General features: G+C 40.8%; 2 protein-coding genes across 2 annotated transcripts in view; both read right to left on the reverse strand.

The window, feature by feature from the left end:
* The window catches only part of LOC112412590 (zinc finger protein 850-like), an 88,195-nt gene that overhangs the window by 16,235 nt on the left and 51,000 nt on the right, over positions 1-20,960 (reverse strand). Inside the window, 1 exon segment of the mRNA XM_024764331.1 lies at positions 4,545-5,300. Coding sequence (XP_024620099.1) covers positions 4,545-5,300 — 756 coding nt within the window.
* Positions 1,279-17,769, reverse strand: ZKSCAN8 (zinc finger with KRAB and SCAN domains 8). Its single transcript, XM_024764315.1, has 7 exons — positions 17,633-17,769; positions 10,675-11,178; positions 9,890-10,031; positions 7,522-7,613; positions 7,137-7,260; positions 5,441-5,484; positions 1,279-3,888 (listed from the first exon to the last, which is right to left on the reverse strand). Exons 2-7 carry the CDS (start codon positions 11,089-11,091, stop codon positions 3,835-3,837), a joined length of 873 nt encoding a protein of 290 aa, XP_024620083.1. The 5' UTR covers positions 11,092-11,178; positions 17,633-17,769; the 3' UTR covers positions 1,279-3,834.

Here is a 20,960-nt window from a genome sequence, read left to right on the forward strand (position 1 = left end):
AAAGTCCAGCCTCAAGGAGAAAACTGACTAAGAATTGGTACAACTTAGCAAGACTTTGGACATGAACGATGGAGACCAGAAAAAGACTAAAAGACCACTCTAAGATTGGGATAAGAAATATGAAGGGTAGTGAGTCTGTTCAGGGTAAAGATGTTAAGCAAAGATGCCTATTTAAAAGGAAAACAGGAGTTGGGGACAGAGTGATGAGTTCTGTTTCCAAATACCAAGTTGTATAGGTACCTGTGGAAAAGTTCACAGGTACCTATAGTACCTGTGGGAGACAACCCACAGGGCAGGAAATATTAAGTTGCTCAAATATAAGAAGGTAAATGTAAACAATCACAGTGGTTAAATAGGAGTATAGAAAAAGTAGTGAATAAAATTAAGACATGGAGATTTTCTCAGTGGGGAGGAAGAAAAGACCAACAAAGAAAAGCTAAAAGTGAAGAAACTGACCAAAAAGGATCCCACAAGTCAAAGGAGAATTCCTGAGATGCAGGGGAAATTCCCAAGTATGAAATATAGATCTAGAAGGACAAGAACTAAGAAAAGGCATTAATATTTATCCACTGATGATTCTGAGGATATTTCAGTGGAATACAAAAGCCAACAAGGAGAAGTTTTAAGAATAGATTAATGAGGAAACGGGGTTTAATAATGGATGACATGTTTGAAAAACCATGAATGACAGAAGAATAAAATGGTAGTTGGAAATGAGCAGTAAAGTTGAAGCTTTTACACATTTTATGCTATAGATGAACTTACTGGTGTCATCCTGACTGTCCATCTGCCTGGCCTAGGGCATGGATATTTCATTTCCCTCCACAATGCTACTTTCCTTGGGGCAGTTCAGAGAGAAATGTACTTGAATCTATAAGTTACTGCTTTGTCCTCCCAGTTTTTAAAAATGTTTTACTTCTTTAAACATGTTTTCCTTGCAGAATTTAGCTTTCTAGTACTACAAAGCATCAAAAGTATCAACATTTAAAGATGATATAATTATAAACCAAAATGGCATTTTCAACCAATTTTCCAGTAACTATATGGATTTGCACTATAGTGCACATTTCCTCCCTCAGTAACCAGGAATACATTTTTTTTTTTTTTTTTTTTTTGCGGTACGCGGGCCTCTCACTGTTGTGGCCTCTCCCGTCGCGGAGCACAGGCTCCAGACACACAGGCTCAGCTGCCATGGCTCACGGGCCCAGCCGCTCCGCGGCATGTGGGATCTTCCCAGACTGGGGCACGAATCCGTGTCCCCTGCATCGGCAGGCAGACTCTCAACCACTGCGCCACCAGGGAAGCCCAGGAATACATAATTTTTAAATGGCTGGCCAGGGTTAGGGTGTTCATTAGAGACACAGCAGACCAGCTGTCAGGAGCACAGGCTTGAGAATCAGACTATGTAGGTTAGAATCCCTGCTCTATCACTTACTCGTTGTGATCTTGATCAACTCATTCAGCTCTCTAAGCCTCAGTTTCCTCATCCATACAGTGGAGTATATAATATCTACCATAAGCATAAGAAATATGTAACACTGGGTTTGGCACATAGTGAGTGCTCAATAAATGTCAGCTATTATTATCTAGAGCCTCAGAACCAAGAGTAAAACTAACTGTTCCCATATGGGAATCGATCACTGCATTCTAGCACTGCCACCTTACTCAATGGAGAAAATCTTTGAAACCTAAGATGTCTCTACTAGGACTACGCTGGATCGCAACAGTTACGGAAGAACCACTTTATTACACCAGGTCCTAAAATGAAAAGCTGAGGATGGGAGAAGATAATACTGGTGAATAGTTCATTTCAGATTAAGAGCATAAAAACAGAATATGTAGGATAAAGGAACTTAGTGCATGTCACTCATAGTTAGGAGCAAAATAAGGTCATACAGAGTGATCAACAATATTCTAATGCTAAGAGTGAAAACAGGAGACCAAGAATGGGCTTCTACTTATGCCCCCAAAGAAACAATAGCCTTTTTCTACTGTCTTATACTACTTGGCTATCTCTATAGGTGTGCTGAATCAGCCTTGGTATATATTGTTCTTTCAAGTCATATTCTTTTCTCACATGCATCCCAGTAAAATAGTAATCTTTCTGGTCATATTTTCTTTAAATTTCTGCCAGATATTAGTAATTCTGAGATTTAAGTCTGGCTACACATTACTCTGAGTAGAGATGTTAACTGGTACATCTACAGTCATTTCAATATGGTACTCTGCTGAGAGCTTTCATTGGAACAGGAGACAACTGTTCCCCTAAACTATCAATACATGGGAGGAGTGTGTGTATACACGCACATGCACACACACACATACTCTCCCTCTGACAATGTACTCATCCTATGTAATATCTGTACACAGGTAGCATTTGCCTCAGGTAGAATTAGTATCTTAAGGACAATAAGGCACAACTAAAGTGGAGAGCAAGGATCTAGAGACAACTAGATTTATTTCTGGTTTCTTGTAATTTCAAGTACCAGGGAATTAGGAATAGTAATCTATAGGCCAAAAAGAGGGAGAGGGAGGAGGGAAGGGGGAGGGGGGAGAAGGGAAGATAAGAAAATAAAGGATACTGAAAAGCATTGTTTTGAAGAAGTTAACTAAGGAAACCAGGATGACAAATGACAAGTGAGTACCAATGGTTCAATGAAATAGATGTAGATAACCTTGATGTTATTAGCGGTCAATATGGGCCATACTGGGGTAAGGAAGGGATGTTACAGGGAAGGAATTTATGATCCAAAAGGTGGACCTCTATGATACCTGATTTTATAACTGATTTTTGAAAACATCAATCATAAAACAACATGATTAGTAAGTGCTGTCCCTGTTCATGATAGTCACAGTGTGAAATTTCATAATTTCTCTTGGAATTTTTATCACAATGTGTATCATTTTCTTCTGGATAGGATTAATGGAATTAATTCCAATTCTGACAGCTGATTTTGGAAACAGCCAAAAGTTATTCAATTCCAAATATGGTGAATAAGTGAGTAATCAAATGGTCAAAAATGAGATGAAATTCAAGAGTAATAGTTTTCTTGTATGGTCTATTAAATGGGAATCTTGAGAATGTTCCAAATTTCTAGAGGAGTGGTAGCACTTGGAATAATAGCACTACTGGAATAGCTAGAACTGCCCAATTTAAAGGACAACCCATATTTGGATTCTTCTGGAAGTTGTAGGTGTTACTTTAAACCAGCCTCATTACTTTATACAATATCCCCTGGTATACTGAAAGCTTCAAAGATGAAATATAGTGCTTGGTGATGATGAGTTTAATACTGTGTCTTTGCTGGATTACAGATGGAGTGCACCAGAATTCAGAAGAATGAGGAACTGTGAGGTGAAGTATTCAACTGATTACTGCTGTAGATATGGCAAGAAAGAGATGAAGAATGAGGGCGGTGCTGAGGCCATCTAAGGAGGTGGGTCCAGGGTAAAGACAAGAGTGTAGACCATCTAGTCAGGGGGTTTGTGCAGACCCCTGAGAGAGCGGTACCGTAATGGGCCAAAAGAGATGAGTATACATTCTTTGTAAGGATTTTTATGTCTTCTTCAAGCACCTCTGTCTCCTTTTTTTTCCCCATGTGATGCCTTAACGAGGATAGTGTAAACACCTATTTGTACCACAGTGTACAGTGGGAAGGTGGAAAGCAGAGTCAGAAGTCACCAAAAGGTACAACCATCCAAACTCAAGAGCAGCAGGGCTGAGTCTCCACTCACCTCTTTCTCTGCATCATTCCCACAACCATCACTAATGCGTCCACTTCCTCGCTGACACAGGTACTGGGACTGGGAGTGGTGAAGGATACGTATGGATGCTCAATGACTCAGTGGAGTCAGTGAAGGTGGTATATGAAGAAAAATGCTGGAGTGCTGTTAAAAATATAGCATTCTGAGTTTGCATGGGAATATGGATTTCCACTATCAGGAGCATTAGAATAAAATAAAATGCACACTTAAGCATAAATACATGAGATGTCTGTAAAAATTTCCCTAGAACTAGGATCTTAGAAAGCTAAATATAAGTCTCACACAGAGGCTGCTTCAAACTCTAAAGCAGCTTCTTAGGTCAGATTAGGAGCACAAGTGCACCTTTAGGGGAATAAATGGGAGAAGGGATCACAGATGGGAAGAAACAGAGGAACTAGGAGGAGTAGCCTCTCTCAAACCTATAGCTACTCACCAAAAAGACAAAGTTAAGTGCCTCAAGCCACGACAAGCAACTTGCTCTAATGCTATTTTAAGTTTCTAAAGGATACCTTAGGCCATCGGGAGCTCCACTCCATCAGACACCTCCCAAGATAGTCAAGCTAATCAACCTGCATCAAGGCACTGTGCCCAAACTACTGAAGAGCTATACTAACTTTGTCACCACTATCAATTCTGACCCTAGATAAGGTTGTAATGATGCTGAACTTTCTGCCTTTTTGTTACACTGAAAGACCTCTCACTAGCACATGGTTCCTCTAATGCTGAATAATGCCCAATCTATGACTAAAGTTTTTTCCTAAACTCCCGTGGATTCAGACTTTTCTCCACTGTGGATTCTCTGATGTCGAATTAGACTTGACCTCTGAATAAAGGCTTTCCCACACTCATTACATTGATAGGGCTTCTCCCCTGTGTGAATTCTCAGATGCTGAATGAGGCCAGTGTTCCCATTGAAAGCTTTCCCACATTCTTTACATTTATAGGGTCTTTCTCCAGTGTGGATTCTCTGATGTTCAATAAGGCCTGACTTTTGACTGAAGGCCCTCCCACACTCATTGCATTTGTAGGGTTTCTCCCCAGTGTGGCTTCTCTGATGGCCAATAAGATGTGAGCTCCGCCTGAAGGTTTTCCCACACTCATCACACTCATAGGGCTTCTCCCCAGTGTGGATTCTCTGATGTCCGATGAGGTGTGAGCTATGACTGAAAGCTTTCCCACACTCATTACATTCATAGGGTCTCTCCCCACTGTGGATTCTCTGGTGCAGAATAAGGCCCGCACTCTGACTGAAAGCCTTCCCACACTGATTGCACTGATACGGCTTCTCCCCAGTATGGATTCTCTGGTGCAGGATCAGGCCTGTGTTTTGACTGAAGGCTTTACCACACTCCTTACAGTGGTAGCGTTTTACTTTGTTGTGGATATCCTGATGGGAAAGAAGGGCTGACCTGTAACTGAAGGCTTTACCACACACATTACACTGATAGGGTTTCTCCCCAGTGTGGATTCTCCAGTGGCGAACAAGACCTGAACTCTGAGCAAAGCTCTTCCCACATTCATCACATTTATGTCGTCTCTCTTGGGTGGGATTTCCCCGCTGCCTCTCTAATGTGCCCAGAAGGTCTCGGGCTTCTCCATGCTCAAGACCCCCGATAACATCCCCGTTGCATTTGGCAGCTGTCTCTCCATGTGGTTGGATTCCAGTAGATATTACCTGTTTTGAAGCTAATTCCCTGTTCTCATTCCTGGTCTCACCACCTGGAATAAAAATGTAATAAACATCAAGCCAACGTCACTTCCTATTCTCTATGTTAGGAGAAAGAAATCAAAGATGGGGGAAAGGAATATACACTTGGAACAGCTACAAGTAAACGCAAAGCTCCCACCTGTCTCTGAAATGCCTTCGTTAATATGGGGAGAAAGGAGCAGGGTCAAACAGAAGTACCACACACCAACTGGGGAAGAACTGCCATCAAAAAATAGGGTTGATGGGGCTTCCCTGGTGGCGCAGTGGTTGAGAGTTTGCCTGCCGATGCAGGGGACATGGGTTCGTGCCCTGGTCCGGGAGGATCCCACGTGCCGCAGAGCGGATGGGCCCGTGAGCCATGGCCGTTGAGCCTGCGCGTCTGCAGCCTGTGCTCCGCAATGGGAGAGGCCACAACAGTGAGAGGCCTGCATACCGCAAAAAAAAAAAAAAAAAAAAAATAGGGTTGATGGACGGAGGACTAAAGTAGAAAAGGGATCAATTGCAAAGAAGTGGAAGTTGGGGAGTGGGAAGGAATATGGAACTACGAAAAGATCTAATGAGTGGAAAAGGAATGAAAAAGTCCCAGTCATTAAAAGGGAGGAGCACAATAGGTCTAAGTGAGAGAATCTATGTGAACTCAGAGAGCACTAAAAGATTTCAATTTCCAACTGGCAAAGAGACCAATACCCAGTTACAAACTGTAAGGTAAGTCCTAGATTAGAGAATAAAAGTGCCCTTTTATTTTTTTAAATTTATTTATTTATCCTGGTTATTTTATTTCTATTTATTTTTTTAATTGAAGTATAGTTGGTTTACAATATCGTGTTAGTTTTGGGTGTACAGTAAAGTGATTCAGTTACACATATATATGTATATATCTTTATTCTTTTTTAAAATTTTTTTCCATTATAGGTTATTATAAGATATTGAATATAATAGTTGCTGTGCTATAAATCCTTGTTGTTTATCAATTTTATATATGGTAGTGTGTATCTTAATCCCATACTCCTAATTTATCCCTCTCCCAACCTTCCCCTTTGGTAACCATAAGTTTGTTTTCTGTGTCTGTGAGTCTATTTCTGTTTTGTAAATAAGTTCATTTGTACTATATTTTAGATTCCACTATTTTTTAGATTCTCTGTCTGACTTACTTCACTTAGTATGATAATCTCTAGGTCCATCCATGTTGCTGCAAATGGCATTATTTCATTCTTTTTTACGGCTTAGTAATATTCCATTGTATTGAGATATATATATATATATATACACATACATACACACACACCACATCGTCTTTATCCATTCATCTGCTGATGGACACTTAGTTTGCTTCCATGTCTTGGCTATTGTAAATAGTGCCGCTATGAACATTGGGGTGCATGTATCTTTTCAAATTACAGCTTCTGTCTTTTCCAGATACACACCCAGGAGTGGGATTGCTGGATCATATGGTAACTCTATTTTTAGTTTTTTAAGGAACCTCCATGCTGTTTTCCATAGTGGCTGCAAAAGTTCCTTTTAGAACTCCAGAAGTCTCAATATTTTATCTTTCTGTTGGACCCTGAGTTTAAACTCAACTATGTCTTTCAGAAAGCTCAAAGCTACTGTACACATAAACAAACACAAAACTGTAAATGATAATAATAACCAGAGCTTTCCTTACCCAGGGAGAACATGTTTCTGTAATTCTCTGGCCTGTTATCTCTACTCAGATCCTTCTGTGATGAATCAAGAAGCCATTCCTCTCGAATTAGGGACACAGCCATGTCTTCAATCTTCTCCAAAGTCTGAAACAAAACAAGATGCCCATCTGGGACTGGGACTGTTCCACAGTTCAAACCCAGAGTGTCAGAGAGATCCACCAGGGTTGGAGTGGATCAAGAGGTGGGAATGTACTGTGTAAAGGGATCTGCATAGCTAGCAGGAAAGAACAGGAAAATGCACCAGATTCATTGGGGGAAAATCAAGGATCAACCTGTCTCTATGCAGAAGAACATGGGGCAAGTTCTTAATGGAGCTATGGGGTTTCAGTGAGGAGCACAACTCACCTGGAACCCTGCTGTAAGAAGTGTAGCTGTCATCTCCTGGTCTCGAGGACTTCCTTTCTGGGAAGGAGTAGGACTCTGTGAAGCAGATATGGCTGAGAGAGGAGAAAGGAGCTATGAATGAGACCAGCCTTGTCCTGTGGTTATAGGAACCAGCACTAACACGTTCCAAAAGTATTTGTATTTCAGCCGATATGCATGCCAGAGATTTTGAATATGAAATGCTGTTAATCTTAGACTCTGGGTTCGTACCTATGGTTGCTCACAAAACATCTGCACTTTGATGTCCCACTCAGCCTGAAGTTACATGTCAAAAATAGAAAGTGTAGGGCTTCCCTGGTGGCACGGTGGTTGAGAGTCCGCCTGCCGGTGCAGGGGACACGGGTTCGTGCCCTGGTCTGGGAGGATCCCATGTGCCGCGGAGCGGCTGGGCCCGTGAGCCGTGGCCGCTGAGCCTGCGCGTCCGGAGCCTGTGCTCCGCGACGGGAGAGGCTGCAGCAGTGAGAGGCCCGCGTACAGCCAAAAAAAAAAAAAAAAAAATAGAAAGTGTACTGGTTTCCTAACAGGAAGTGCATTACAACTTCTTCTGTACCACCAAAGCTATATTCCATCCTTGTGCTTGTACACAGTATTTCTTTAGGTCCTGATCTCTTGCCAAGCTGAATATGAGAACCAATCTACCTCTACTAACTCTACTACTTTTTTGAAATGTCTACCATGACTGCCAGCATCTGCTTCCTATAGAAACCAGACAGGGTAATATCAAAATAAACATAGACTACTGTGTCTTGGGCAACAGGCACTAGAATTTTACATAAGGATTGTATTATTAATTGAAAATGTTTCTAAACTTCTTTAGAAATATTAAAAATCCACTAATTTAGAACAAATTACTATACACCACACAAATGAAAAAATAAGAAATTCAGGACAAGTATGAGATGAGACTAGAACATCTTATCTTGTTCTGTAAGAAAATTCTCAAAAAATGATGGAGAAATGTCAATAGGACACAGGAGCCAGACTGAAAAGGCCTCCTCTGGCCAACTCTGAGACAATTTAAGCATCAAAATAAAGATAGTAACAGAACATTTCTGGAATAAAATAAGAATTTACGAGTCCATATTGATAAATAAAAAATGAATAAATAAAATAAAATGGGGGAAGGAGAGAACACTCTCCATTACAATAAATAAATAAATGTAGAGGAAATGACAGAGTTAGAAAATAATCACTTTAGTAATCACTGATTCAGTCAAGAAGCATCAATAAATACTAAAACTAGTGTTTCAGCAACAAAAGTTTCATGAGGACCAGGATATTTACATAGACTCAAGAGTATCTCCCCACAAATTACTTATTAATTACAAAGGGAAAAACAGTAACAAAAACCTAGCAAGAATAACCTTAACCAAGTCATCAAAGATAACATTACCAATAACAGGCAAATTCCTGTTGTATTCCTGAGGACAACACCACTTCTGCGATGTTCATGCCAAATATATACAACTCGAATCTACATATGAGGAAACATCACACAAACTCAAATTGTTGTCATTCTAGAAAATAACTGACTTGTACTCTTCAAAAATGTCAAGATCGTGAAAGGCAAAGAAAGGGTGAGGAACTACTCCAAGTTAAAGGAGACTAAAGAGACAGGACAGCTAATTGCAAAGTGGGATCTTGGACTAGACTCTGGAAGAACATTATTGGGACAACCAGCAAAAACTGAATATGAACTGCGGACTAGATTAGTATTGCATCAGTGTTAAATTTCCTAATTGTGAGGGCTTCCCTGGTGGCGCAGTGGTTGAGAGTCTGTCTGCCAATGCGGGGGACACGGGTTCATGCCCCGGTTCGGGAGGATCTCACATGCCGCGGAGCGGCTGGGCCCGTGAGCCATGGCTGCTGAGCCTGCGCGTCCGGAGCCTGTGCTCCGCAACAAGAGAGGCCACAAGAGTGAGAGGCCCGCGTACCGCAAAAAAAAAAAAAAACAAAAAATTTCCTAATTGTGATCAATTTATTGTGGTTATCTATGAAAACACTCTTGTTTAAGAAAATACATACTGAAATATTTACAAATAAAGTGTCATGATACCAGCATAACCTCAAAATGCCTATGTTGTAAAATACACTGTGGTAACAGAAATGTATGAATACATAAAACCCCCAAATTCTTTAATTTGTTCATGAGTTTACCACTGGGACTAAGAGTCTGTATTTGAAGCCTAGATAAACATTTAAATCAGGTCTTATGGCTGGTCTGTAAACAGTAGAGGCTAGCTCCTTCCAGGAACTAGATAGGTGTCCCAAAGGTACTTTCTTTCCTCTCTGCTTTCCCACTCCTCATCAATGAATTCTAGCTCCTCACCTCTGTCTTGTGGCCCTTGGAGCACTGGAGATTTGTGCTGGGTTGCCACAGGTTGGAGCTGAGTATCCGGAGGCTCTGGTGCAGATTTGGAATGCACGACCTCCTCCCAGAGTACCCTATGTCCATGTGCACGAGCAGGGACCTAGAAACAAGACACCTGCATTACAAGGAATCCCTTTGAGAAATGAAGTGAACAGTGTAACAGTACCAAGAGCACATCTAAAGGGATACATACTGGGGGAAGGAAAAAGCAGAATCTCACTAACTTAGGAACACAAACATGTTGATTTGCACAGAAAGGCATCATTTCTGCTTAGTACTGAAGGGAAAGATTTCTGCTGATGCCCTCCCTGCTGCACATAATGCTGATATTCTGCATTCCCAAGAAAGCGGAAGAATGATAAACAGAAGCTTAAAGCAGTGCTCTTTAGTGGAAACAACTTTTGATAAGGAACTAGGAAACCTGAGTTACGGGCTCAGATCTGCATTTAGTTATTGGGTGCCCCTGAAAAAGTAAGTTAAGCTCTCTATGCATCAGTTTCCCATTTAGCAAACAGAACAATAATACAGTTGTAGGGATGTTATGAGGATAAAAAATGGATTTATATCCTTTACAAGAATAAAAAGAACTCTACAAATACAAGCCATACCACATGATAACTCTTTTCATCCTCCTGCAACACAAACTCATGCTCAGCATTTATTCTCCCATTGTTGTGTCAATGTCCCTCCACCCAGCTTCCTGGACTCTCACAGTCAGAGCATGCCCACCTCCTTCTACTTACTGGCCGTCCTAGTATATCAATTTGCCTTTCCAAATCCTCCAATAGAGTCACCACCTCCTCTCCATTCTCTAGATGGTGTTCCTTAACCAGAGTCTGGAGCTCCTCAGGCAGGATGGTCAAGAACTGCTCCAGCACCAGCAGCTCCAGGATTTGCTCCTTGGTGTTCAAATCTGGCCTCAGCCACTGGTGGCAAAGTGCTCGGAGTTGGATCAGAGCTTCTCGGGGTCCTAGTGTCTCTTGGTAGCATAACTTCCTGAAGCGCAGGCGGAACAGCTCTTGGCCAGGAGGGTTATTTTCATGTAGACTTGATTCCTGGTCCCAACCATGATCTTCCTCTACCTTGATGATTACAAGGTCCTCTTCAGGAGCCTGGTCTGGTGGGGATGGGGCTAAAGACTTCCTTGATTCTGCAGCCATTTAGGGCCAGAAAAGCTCAGGAGACTCGTTTCCACTACTTTATCTTCTTAAGAGAACCTTCTGAGGGCCTCTTCTTTAAGGGTACTTCTTTGGGAAGAGAAAATGACAAATAGTGTAAATGCAAGTCAAAGGTCATAGTAATCTACTGAGATATCTTAACAAGTTCCCTTCCATGACATGGACTTCATGGCTCAGTCATTTAAGTGATCCTCTCCAGAAATAACTCCTTGCCTCCTTAGCCTTCTGCATGCCAATCTCATCTGGGAATAACCCTTTCCTTCTGCTTTCTCTCTTGGGGATGTGGAACATGGCTAAACAAAGTCAGGAAACCATGTAGACTGGGTCTAACTGAAATTCTGCATTTAACCTCATCTGGCCCTCAGGGCTGTTGATTTAACTCCTTTCAACATCTGCTATACCAGCTATACTGTTTCTACACACTTTGGCTCTCAACCTGCCCCTCACTCTCAACATGAGACTAATTTCCATATAATCTAGCTCAAGACATTGTCAAGAACTGTCCTAACACTTTCTTCTTCTCCACCTAACATTATCATACATGTGCTCCCCCTGCCATCTTCCCCCTGTCTCCAGGCTAACTTCTACCATGGACTTTACCTCAAGCTCTGTAACTCTTCTCTGGGGCACAGGTCCTGCATCTCCAAGGAACCTGGATGCCCTATCAACACCTGCAACCCCAAAACCTAGTCCCATACACTAATGATGTTCCAGAAAGTTTTATAAATAAAATCATACAGTATGTAGCCTTTTGAGTCTGGCATCTTTCACTTAGCATATTGTACTTGAGATCATCAATGCTGTTGTACGTATCACGAGTTTATTCTTTATATGGATGAACGTTTACCCATTCTCTAGTTGACAATATCTCAATTGCTTCCAGTTTTTGATGATTACAAGTGATGCCACTATAAACATCTGCACATGAGTTTTTGTGTGAACACAGTTTTCATTTCACCCGGGTAAACATCCAGAAGTAAAATTGCTAGGTCATACTGTAAGTATATGTATAACTTTATAAGAAACTGCCAAACTGTTTTCCAAAGTGGCTATAATACTTTGCATTCCACTAGCAAAATGTGAGAACTGCAGTTGCTCCATATCCTGACCAGCATTTGACATATAAATAAATAAATATATATAGACATATATATAGATTTAGATATCCTAAAGGCATATAGTGGTATCTCACAAGGGTTTAAATTTGCATTTCTCTATTGACTAATGACATTGAGCACCCTTTCCTGTGTTTATTTGCCATCCATATAGTTGGTCCTTCATATCCATGGGTTCCACATCCCTTGATTCAGTCAACCACGGATCAAAGATGTTTGGGGGAAAAAAAAATTCCAGAAAGTTCCCAAAAGGAAAACCTGAATTTGCCACACACCACCAACTATTTACATAGCCTTTACATTTTATTAGGTATTATAAGTAATCTAGAGATGATTTAAAGTATACGTGAGGATGTATGTAGGTTATATGCAAAGACTATGCCATTTTATATGAGACTCGAGCATCGACAAATTTTAGTATCCATGAGGGGTCCTGGAACCAATCCCCCATGGATACCAAGGGACAACTGTATCTTTTTTGGTAAGTATCTGCTCAAAACTTTTGCCTATTTATAAAATTAGTTTTTTTTATAATTGAGCTTTGAGAATTCCTTACATATTTTGGATACAAGTCCTTTATGAAATACGTGACTTGCAATTATTTCCTCCTTTACATTCTTCTAACAGTGCCTTTCCAAGAACAGAAATTCGTAATTTTTTTTTTTTTTTTTTGCGGTACGAGGGCCTCTCACTGTTGTGGCCTCTTCCGTTGCGGAGCACAGGCTCCAGACGCACAGGCTCAGCGGCCATGGCTCACGGGCCCAGCCGCTCCACGGCATGTGGGATCTTCCCGGACCGTGGCACGAACCTGCGTCCCCTGCATCGGCAGGCGGACTCTCAACCACTGCGCCACCAGAGAAGCCCTGAAATTCATAAATTTTTGAAGTTTGTCAACTTTTTCCTTTTAGGGATTGTACTTTTGGTGTCATATCTAAGAAATCTTTGCTTAATCTAAGGTCACAAGGATTTTCTCCTGTTTTTTTCTAAAAGTTTTATAGTTTTAGGTTTTACCTTTAGTTCTATGATTGCTTTTAAGTTAGTTTTTGTTCAGTTTGAGGTATGGATGGAGATTCATTTTTTTGCATACAAATATCAATTGTTCCAGCACTATTTGCAAAAAAAGATTAAACTTTACCCATTGAATTGTCTTCGCATCTTTGTCAAAAATCAAGTGACTATACATGTGTGGATGGATCTCTTTCTGGAGTCTATTTTGTTCCACTGACCTATATGTTTATCTTTTTGCCAATACAAAACTGTCTTGATTGCTGTGGCTTTTAAAATCTTGAAATTACTAAGAGTCCTGCAACTCTGTTGTTCATTTTCAAAATTGTTTCAGCTTTTCTAGTTCTGTTGCCTTTTGATATAAATGTTATAATTGGCTTCTCCTACAAAAAAAATTCCTGGAATAGGATTTGTGTTGAATCTGTAACTCAGTTGAGGGACAACTGACATCTTAACAATATTGTTTTCTATTCCATAAACATGGTATATCTGTCCATTTACTTAAGTCTTCTGATTTCTTTCATTAGTACCCACACTATTTACCTATTCTCAAAGGACAAGATAAAATGCTTTCTTCTTAAAATCCTATCTTAATGATTCCAATTGGAAGTGATTTCCCTCTTATTCTATACATCTGTTACATAAGTATGTATTACTTTAATGTTACTTTTGCCATAATTGTGTATTATTAGTTGCAAAGGAGTTTTGACTTTCTAGCTTAACTGTATGTTTCCCATGAGCACAGGTCTTTATCTTTTATCTTACTGATAGAATTGAAGAACATTAGAGGGCTATTATTTACAATACCCGACACAGACTGTATTTATATTTGTTGAAGAGTAAGTTTTAAATATAAGGCCTGAGGTCTTCTTTAGACCTGTTCAATTACAGGGTCCTATTTCTTTGGAGGATATATGTCTATGGCTTTTACCTTTGGTATTAGGCATCATCTCTTGCCTGCAGTAGCAGTGGTAAGTGGTCTTCCTGCCTTTGGTTATGCTTTCTTTCCATTCATTTTCCATAAAGATGCTTATTGTGGGTTGAATTGTTCCCCCCCCCGCAAAAAAAGGATATGTCGAGGTACTAACAGCAAACAAACAAAAAACATACTACAGGGCTTCCCTGGTGGCGCAGTGGTTGAGAGTCCGCCTGCCGATGCAGGGGACACGGGTTCGTGCCCCGGTCTGGGAAGATCCCACATGCCGCGGAGCGGCTAGGCCCGTGAGCCATGGCCACGTACCACAAACAAAACAAAACAAAACAAAACGTACTACAATGCATAACATAATCCCCACAACAAAGAATGATCTGGTCCAAAGTGTCAATGTCGAGGCTGATAAATCCTGGTCTCGCGGAAATCATTCAACTCTAACTTAAAAATTCTCAGCTTACCTATTACCTTTTAAATTAGGTTTTCCTTGTTGCCCTCACTCCTCAGCCGCCAATACCCCCAACCCCCTGCCCCAGAAGATTAAGGTGCTCATTCTTTTTTTTTGTTTGTTTTTTTGCTTTTTGTTTTGTTTTTGTGGTACGCGGGCCTCTCACTGTTGTGGCCTCTCCTGTTGCGCAGCACAGGCTACGGACACGCAGGCTCAGTGGCCATGGCTCACGGGCCCAGCCACTCCGCGCCATGTGGGATCTTCCTGGACCGGGGCACGAACCCGCATCCCCTGCATCGGCAGGCGGACTCTCAACCACTGCACCACCAGGGAAGCCCTAAGGTGCTCATTCTTGCCAAGTTATTTTTTACATGGTCCAGACATAGGATTTATCACACTGTGTACAGTATGTACTGCAAATGTCAGCCCATGGCCATGATTTTCTTGCAAATGTTAGTTTGTAGCCGTGACCTTTTTCTTTGTATCTCTTTTTAAGCAGGGAAGTTATATTACATATTTGTATGTCAGAAAGATCACAATGGCAGCACTGTGGAAAACAGGATGGAGAAAAACATAACTGAAGGCAGCACTGTAGAGAATGGAAAAGAGCATAACCAAGGGCATCATATCCAAAAGCAACTGGCAAGAAATGCTAACATCAAGATAAAATCTCAGACCTGTAGTCCGCCAAGGGAAAGAAGAGGTAGGCACTTATAAGGAAAATCAGATTACGTATTGTTCCTGACATGAGTCTTCAAAGCAGTGTCTCTATCGTTCAGGGGTTTTGGGCCGAGAGGGTGGGGTAGGGTTGGCTCATAGTCTCTCAGTCTAATGAAAACACAGAACTTCTCACCATAAAAAAGCCCATAGGCACAAAAGTTTACATTCAATTTCATCGGGTTCATACGCCAAACGCCCACCTAAGAACTCCAGGAAGGTTAAGAACCACTACTTAGAGAGAGTGGACAGAAAAGGAAGAGAATTTGAAAGGTTATCTTTAAAATCAGACAAGACTGGTGACAGTAGTTTTGGGAGTAAACTACAGATAGGAGAAATCAAGGAGCAAGAGATAAGGTTAAATATGGTAACTGACAACAGAGGGTTTAATTAATAGATGATAACTTTACAGAGAAGTGGGGGAATTTCCTGGAATACAGAGATTTGAGGGAAGAGTGAATTTGGACAAGAGGCTGAAATTTTGTGGAGGGTTTGAGACAAGGGGTAAACAATTTTGTTTTCAACAGACAGGGTTAACATCCATGGTTTTAAAATAATTCATTTAAAAAATCAAGGAAAATTTAATAAATTCTTAAAATAGATACTTATAGTTTAAAAACTTAAAAGGTCATTACTATGGGACATGAATTCTGAGCTCTAATTGTTTTGAATGTGATTCTGCATAGTCATAGTTTTACCATGTTTTCCTATGAATTTCCTAAAGTCAAGGTTCATCTTTAAGTACTGAACTACTGGCCATCTTCCATCTTATAATCAATGCTCATCAATACTAGCTTTAAAAGGTATCAATGTTAAGTGTGCACCACGCAAGAACTTTATATTGTTGATATGTTAAAACGGTAATATAATACTAAATGACATTAAAATCTCAGTAGTGAAACTGATGGGAGTCATCTAATTATCAGATTTGTTCATATTTTAAACCAAAGCAACCAACAAATCTTATCCATTATCCATTTGATTATTCTTTTTAGTAGCTAACTTTCCATTTTTAGCCTCTTCCCTCTCCCATGAGACAGTTTTTGAAAATTACAGCCTATAACTAAACAAGTACAAAGATATGTACTACAAAATTAGTCTACTATGTACCCTCCTCTCAAAGTATATACACCTGTATTTAGGTTGGTAAGCACCTTGTGGATAAAGACTGCGTCTTACATTCTCTTTTAAGAATACCTCATCAAGTTTCTTGATTTAGGAAGCTAAAATAATCAATCTTTAAAGCTTCTTCTCATCTCAAACGCTATAATCCTGTGAACTACTGAAAGCACAACCCACTTTAACAGCATTATCTTTTCAACAGATGAAGAAAGAATGTTTTCTTCCTTTAGACTAATTTAAGTCTAATTTGGGATGTTTGAGAGCTGAAAATAAAACAAAACAAAGATATTTTCCAGGCTTTAAAGATAAAGCTGAAGCAAACACTGTGCTTTATATGTATCTCAAACTGCGTAAATTTTAATATCTATCACATTTTACACTTAACCACAGCAGAAATTCAAAATATGTATGCATTTGCTACAATGATTACTGCATAAGTATACTTAACTGAACTAATCAAACAGAAATAGGGATTATTTTTTAGAGGTGGTAGTGGCAGTCTTAACGTTGCCTGACAAAAATTACTCATGAGTCACTTGAGTTTTGGAAATGGGGCCCCTCTGAAAGAGTTCCCAGGCATCTGCTTCAATTAGCTTTAATAAACTAAGTATTCTGAATAAGTCTGAATTTTACATCACCACGAAGTTGTCAAAAAATGTTTCTTTTGTACATTTATGTAGTCAACACACCACCACATTCTGAATACACCACAAAGAGCAAAATAACTTAGCAGGAAAAATTGGCTTCCAAGGATAACTGGGGTTTCCAAAAGCAAAATATATCTTTAAAAAAAAAAAGAGAGATAATTGTGACGGAAATGCAAAATTGCTAAGTAAAAACAATTCAGATCGTGGAAAGAGGAGGATGAAAGATAACACGGGGAAAAAAAAAAACATAACCCGGGAACAGTTTCCTATTTTAAGACAAAATCGACTGCAAATAACGCCACAAAATGATTAGCGATGAAGACAGCGAATCCCTACTAAAGGCTCCCTCGCAAAAAGTTTAGGCACGCGGACTCGGCCTGCGCTGGCAACCAAAGCGACCCTTGATCCACCGAATCACCGGGGCGCCGACTTCGGCTCAGGTCCCTTCTCAAGACCCCTCACGCTTGTTCTCACCTGCGGCCTGGTCTGGCCACAAAGCCCTCCCCTTCCTCCGGCCCGGAGCCCGAACCGTACTCACCGTGAGTTCCAGCGGCGGCCCGGGTGGGGAAGTGAGGCTGCAAAGTGTGGACAGACCCGGAGGGAGGGCTGGTAGAAAAAGGGGCGAAAGCTGTAACTGGACCAGGCCCCTCCAGCCCCTAACTTCCAAACGTGCGGAGGCACAGCACCGGCCAGCAAGCATCTTGCCCCAAGCCACTTCCGGGAGCTCTCTAGGAATCCTGGAGGTCTGAAAGCTCTATGGTCGGCCGACTAAGCGGACGGGGGCACCGCGCCCCTCTCACCAGTACTCTGGGCCTAGCGTTCTTCTTGCGTCTACGCGTCGCAGGTTTGCGCGGCTCTAGGGCATCGGGAAAGTCGTGGGGAATAACGGACTGTGGTGTCACCTCTGCCCCGCGCACCTGGCTCACCCAGTCCGCTAGGCACGGTCGCTGGGGAGGTAACCGTCCCCCGGCGGGCTGATGCGAGTGCGTGCGGGGGCCAGGGATGAGAGCAGGCGGAAGCTGGGGTATCGGTGGAGGAGGATGCGCCTTAAGGATCCTTATGATGCTAATTAACTAGACTCGCGTTTGGCCGGGTTAGTTACCCCTGTACTTTACTGTTCTCGCTTCATAAATATATCCAGTCCTCTCACATAGACTGCAGATCTCTTGAGGAATTTTGTTAATCATGGTTCATAGCTTTTTGAATCCCCTATGGCACCTAGTAATAGTATACCATATACTATTAAGTATTCAAAAAATAATTATAATTAAATGTAAATTATTTTCGAGTCTTTACATATGTTCCACCCTTTCCTATCTTAATGAATTGCAGTCTCTTACAAAACCTGCTTTGTAGTTTATTTTTAGTGCTGAGTTAAGCTTAGCATCATGATGTAATCTGTGCCTTAAGCTTCAGTAGTAGACTCTAGTTCTAATACCACAAATTTCGAAAAACCTAAGTTCAAATCTATGTTCATTCTTTATACACCCTTACAATTTTAACTTTTCAGACTACATAGGATTTTGGGGTGGAGGTTGTGGATGTTAACCTTAGAAATAAAACACAATTTTTTAAACAGCAAAATGGGTTTATGCAGGAAAAGCAGAGAATTGCAATTTTGGTCAGGCAAGCCGTAGTGAATCATAGGCAAGTGCAAGAGACAAAGGGAAGGTCAGCTTTTACTAGGTTTTAGGAGGAGACTGGGGAGGGTTGTCTTGAATAAAAGCTCATTGGAGAAGAACAAGAGTTAGTTGTTATGGCGGTTTCTTACTAGCTGCAAGCAGTGGTCACTGCCTTGTTGCTGGGACAAGAAGTGATCTTCTTAAAAGCAGGTGATGCAGTTCCCATGTGAAAAATGTCCTCCCTTGTACCAGAAGAGAAGTAACGTTCTTATTATCATGGATAAAAAGTTGTGACAGAGAAAAATTTATACAAAGAATTCTGTATAAGCTGACCTCGTTAAAATCATCTGTATCTTCCTTATTCCTGCTGGTTATGCAGGCTGTAACAGTGGTACATGCGTGAGAGCTCTCCTTCAGGGCTTCCTGACTCCAATTTAAATGAGGTTTTTCCTTAATTTATTTTCACATGAAAACTGTTTTACTTTGGTCCCCCATTTTTATTCCTTTAACACTTTTTCTAACTACCCATTTATTTTGGGTTTTCAGGTTCCCCTCCAGTCTTCACTTTTTAAAAAATATATTTATTTATTTATTTTTGGCTGCGTAGGGTCTTCGTTGCTGCACAAAGCCTTCCTCTAGTTGCAGTAAGCGGGGGCTACTCTTCGTTGCGGTGTGAGTGCTTCTCATTGTGGTGGCTTCTCTTGTTGCAGAGCACGGGTTCTAGAGCGCAGGCTCAGTAGTTGTGGCGCCCGCGCTTAGTTACTGCGCGGCATGTGGGACCAGGGCTTGAACCCGTGTCCCCTAGCATTGGCAGGCCGATTCTTAACCACCAGGGACGTCCCTCCAGTCTTCATCTTAATTTCCCCTCCTTATCTGTTCCTGCTGATAGCCACCACCGATGTTTCTATCCAGTCCCCAACCTTAACCTAAAAATATTTTGTCTACCCCCAGTAGCTTTGATTTGTTTTTAAGAGTTTTGTCATCTAATCATCACAATGAAACAAATAACAATAAACATTGAGAAGTTACAGTGCTTCAGCTCTTTCAAAACACTTATTTTTGCTCTTTATCTCATAGTTCTTGCCTCATATCTCATAGTTCTGTATTTTCAATACATATTTCTGACAGCCGGTATCCAGAATATATAAAGAACTCTTACAACTCAATCATAAGAAGACAAACATAAATAGGCAAAAGTTATGGACACACACTTTACCAAAGAATATATGTGAATTATCAATAAGTACATTAAAAGGTACTCAAGGTCATATTCATCAAGGAAATATAAAACTAAAGCTACTACACATCCATTAGAATGGCTAAAATTAAAATGACTGACAATACCAAGTGCTAATGAGGATATGAAGCAACTGGAACTCTTTTTTTTTTTTTTTTTTTTGGGAACACCAGGGAAGCCCCAACTGGAACTCTTATACACTCCTAATGGGAGTGTAAAATGGTACTAGTTTGAAAAATGGCAATTTTTAATGAAGTTAAATAATGCCTACATTATGACCCAGTAATCTCACCCTTAAGTATTTACCTAAGAGATATGAAAACATAAGTCCATAGCAGCTTTATTCATAGTAGGCCCAAACTAGAAAAACCCAAATGCTCATCAACAGGATAACAGAGAATCAAATAGTGTTATGTTCATACAGTGGAATAATACTCAGAAATTAAAAGGAGCTACTGATAGATGAACAATTGTAGATGAATCTAAAAAATATTATGTTGAATAAAAGTAGCCTTGTATGAACAAGTAAAATTAATCTCTGGTGACAGAAGACAAAAAAATGTTTACCATTGATTGGAGTTGTAGTTAACATGGTTGCATACATATGTAAAAATTCATTGAGTTGCACACCTGATTTGTGCATTTTACTAATAAAAACACATTTTAAAAAAGTAGGGACTCCCCTGGTGGCACAGTGGATAAGAATCCACCTGCCAATGCAGGGGACATGGGTTCGATCCCTGGTCCGGGAAGATCCCACATGCTGCAGAGCAACCAAGCCTGTGCACCACAACTACTGAGCCTGTGCTCTAGAGCCTGCAAGCCACAACTACTGAGCCCATATGCTGCAACTACTGAAGCCCGCATGCCTAGAGTCTGTGCTCTGCAACAAGAGAAGCCCACACATCGCAACAAAGAGTAGCTGCGCCTCACCACAACTAGAGAAAGCCCACGGGCAGCAACAGACCCAACGCAGCCTAAAAAAAAAAAAAAAAAAAAAAAAAAAA

The sequence above is a fragment of the Neophocaena asiaeorientalis genome, unplaced genomic scaffold (genome assembly GCF_003031525.2).
Source record: "Neophocaena asiaeorientalis asiaeorientalis breed wild unplaced genomic scaffold, Neophocaena_asiaeorientalis_V1.1 scaffold239, whole genome shotgun sequence".
NCBI lineage: Eukaryota > Metazoa > Chordata > Mammalia > Artiodactyla > Phocoenidae > Neophocaena > Neophocaena asiaeorientalis.

What these genes read in the sequence shown, in the direction of transcription:
- ZKSCAN8 (XM_024764315.1), bottom strand. Translation starts at nt 11,091, where the DNA reads ATGGCTGCAGAATCAAGGAAGTCTTTAGCCCCATCCCCACCAGACCAG. An exon ending in CCAAGGGCCACAAGACAGAG is followed by an intron (nt 7,614 to 9,889) that starts GTGAGGAGCTAG and finishes CTCCTCTCTCAG; the next exon opens with CCATATCTGCTTCACAGAGT. An exon ending in GGGAATTAGCTTCAAAACAG is followed by an intron (nt 3,889 to 5,440) that starts GTAATATCTACT and finishes TATTTTTAACAG; the next exon opens with CACTCCAGCATTTTTCTTCA.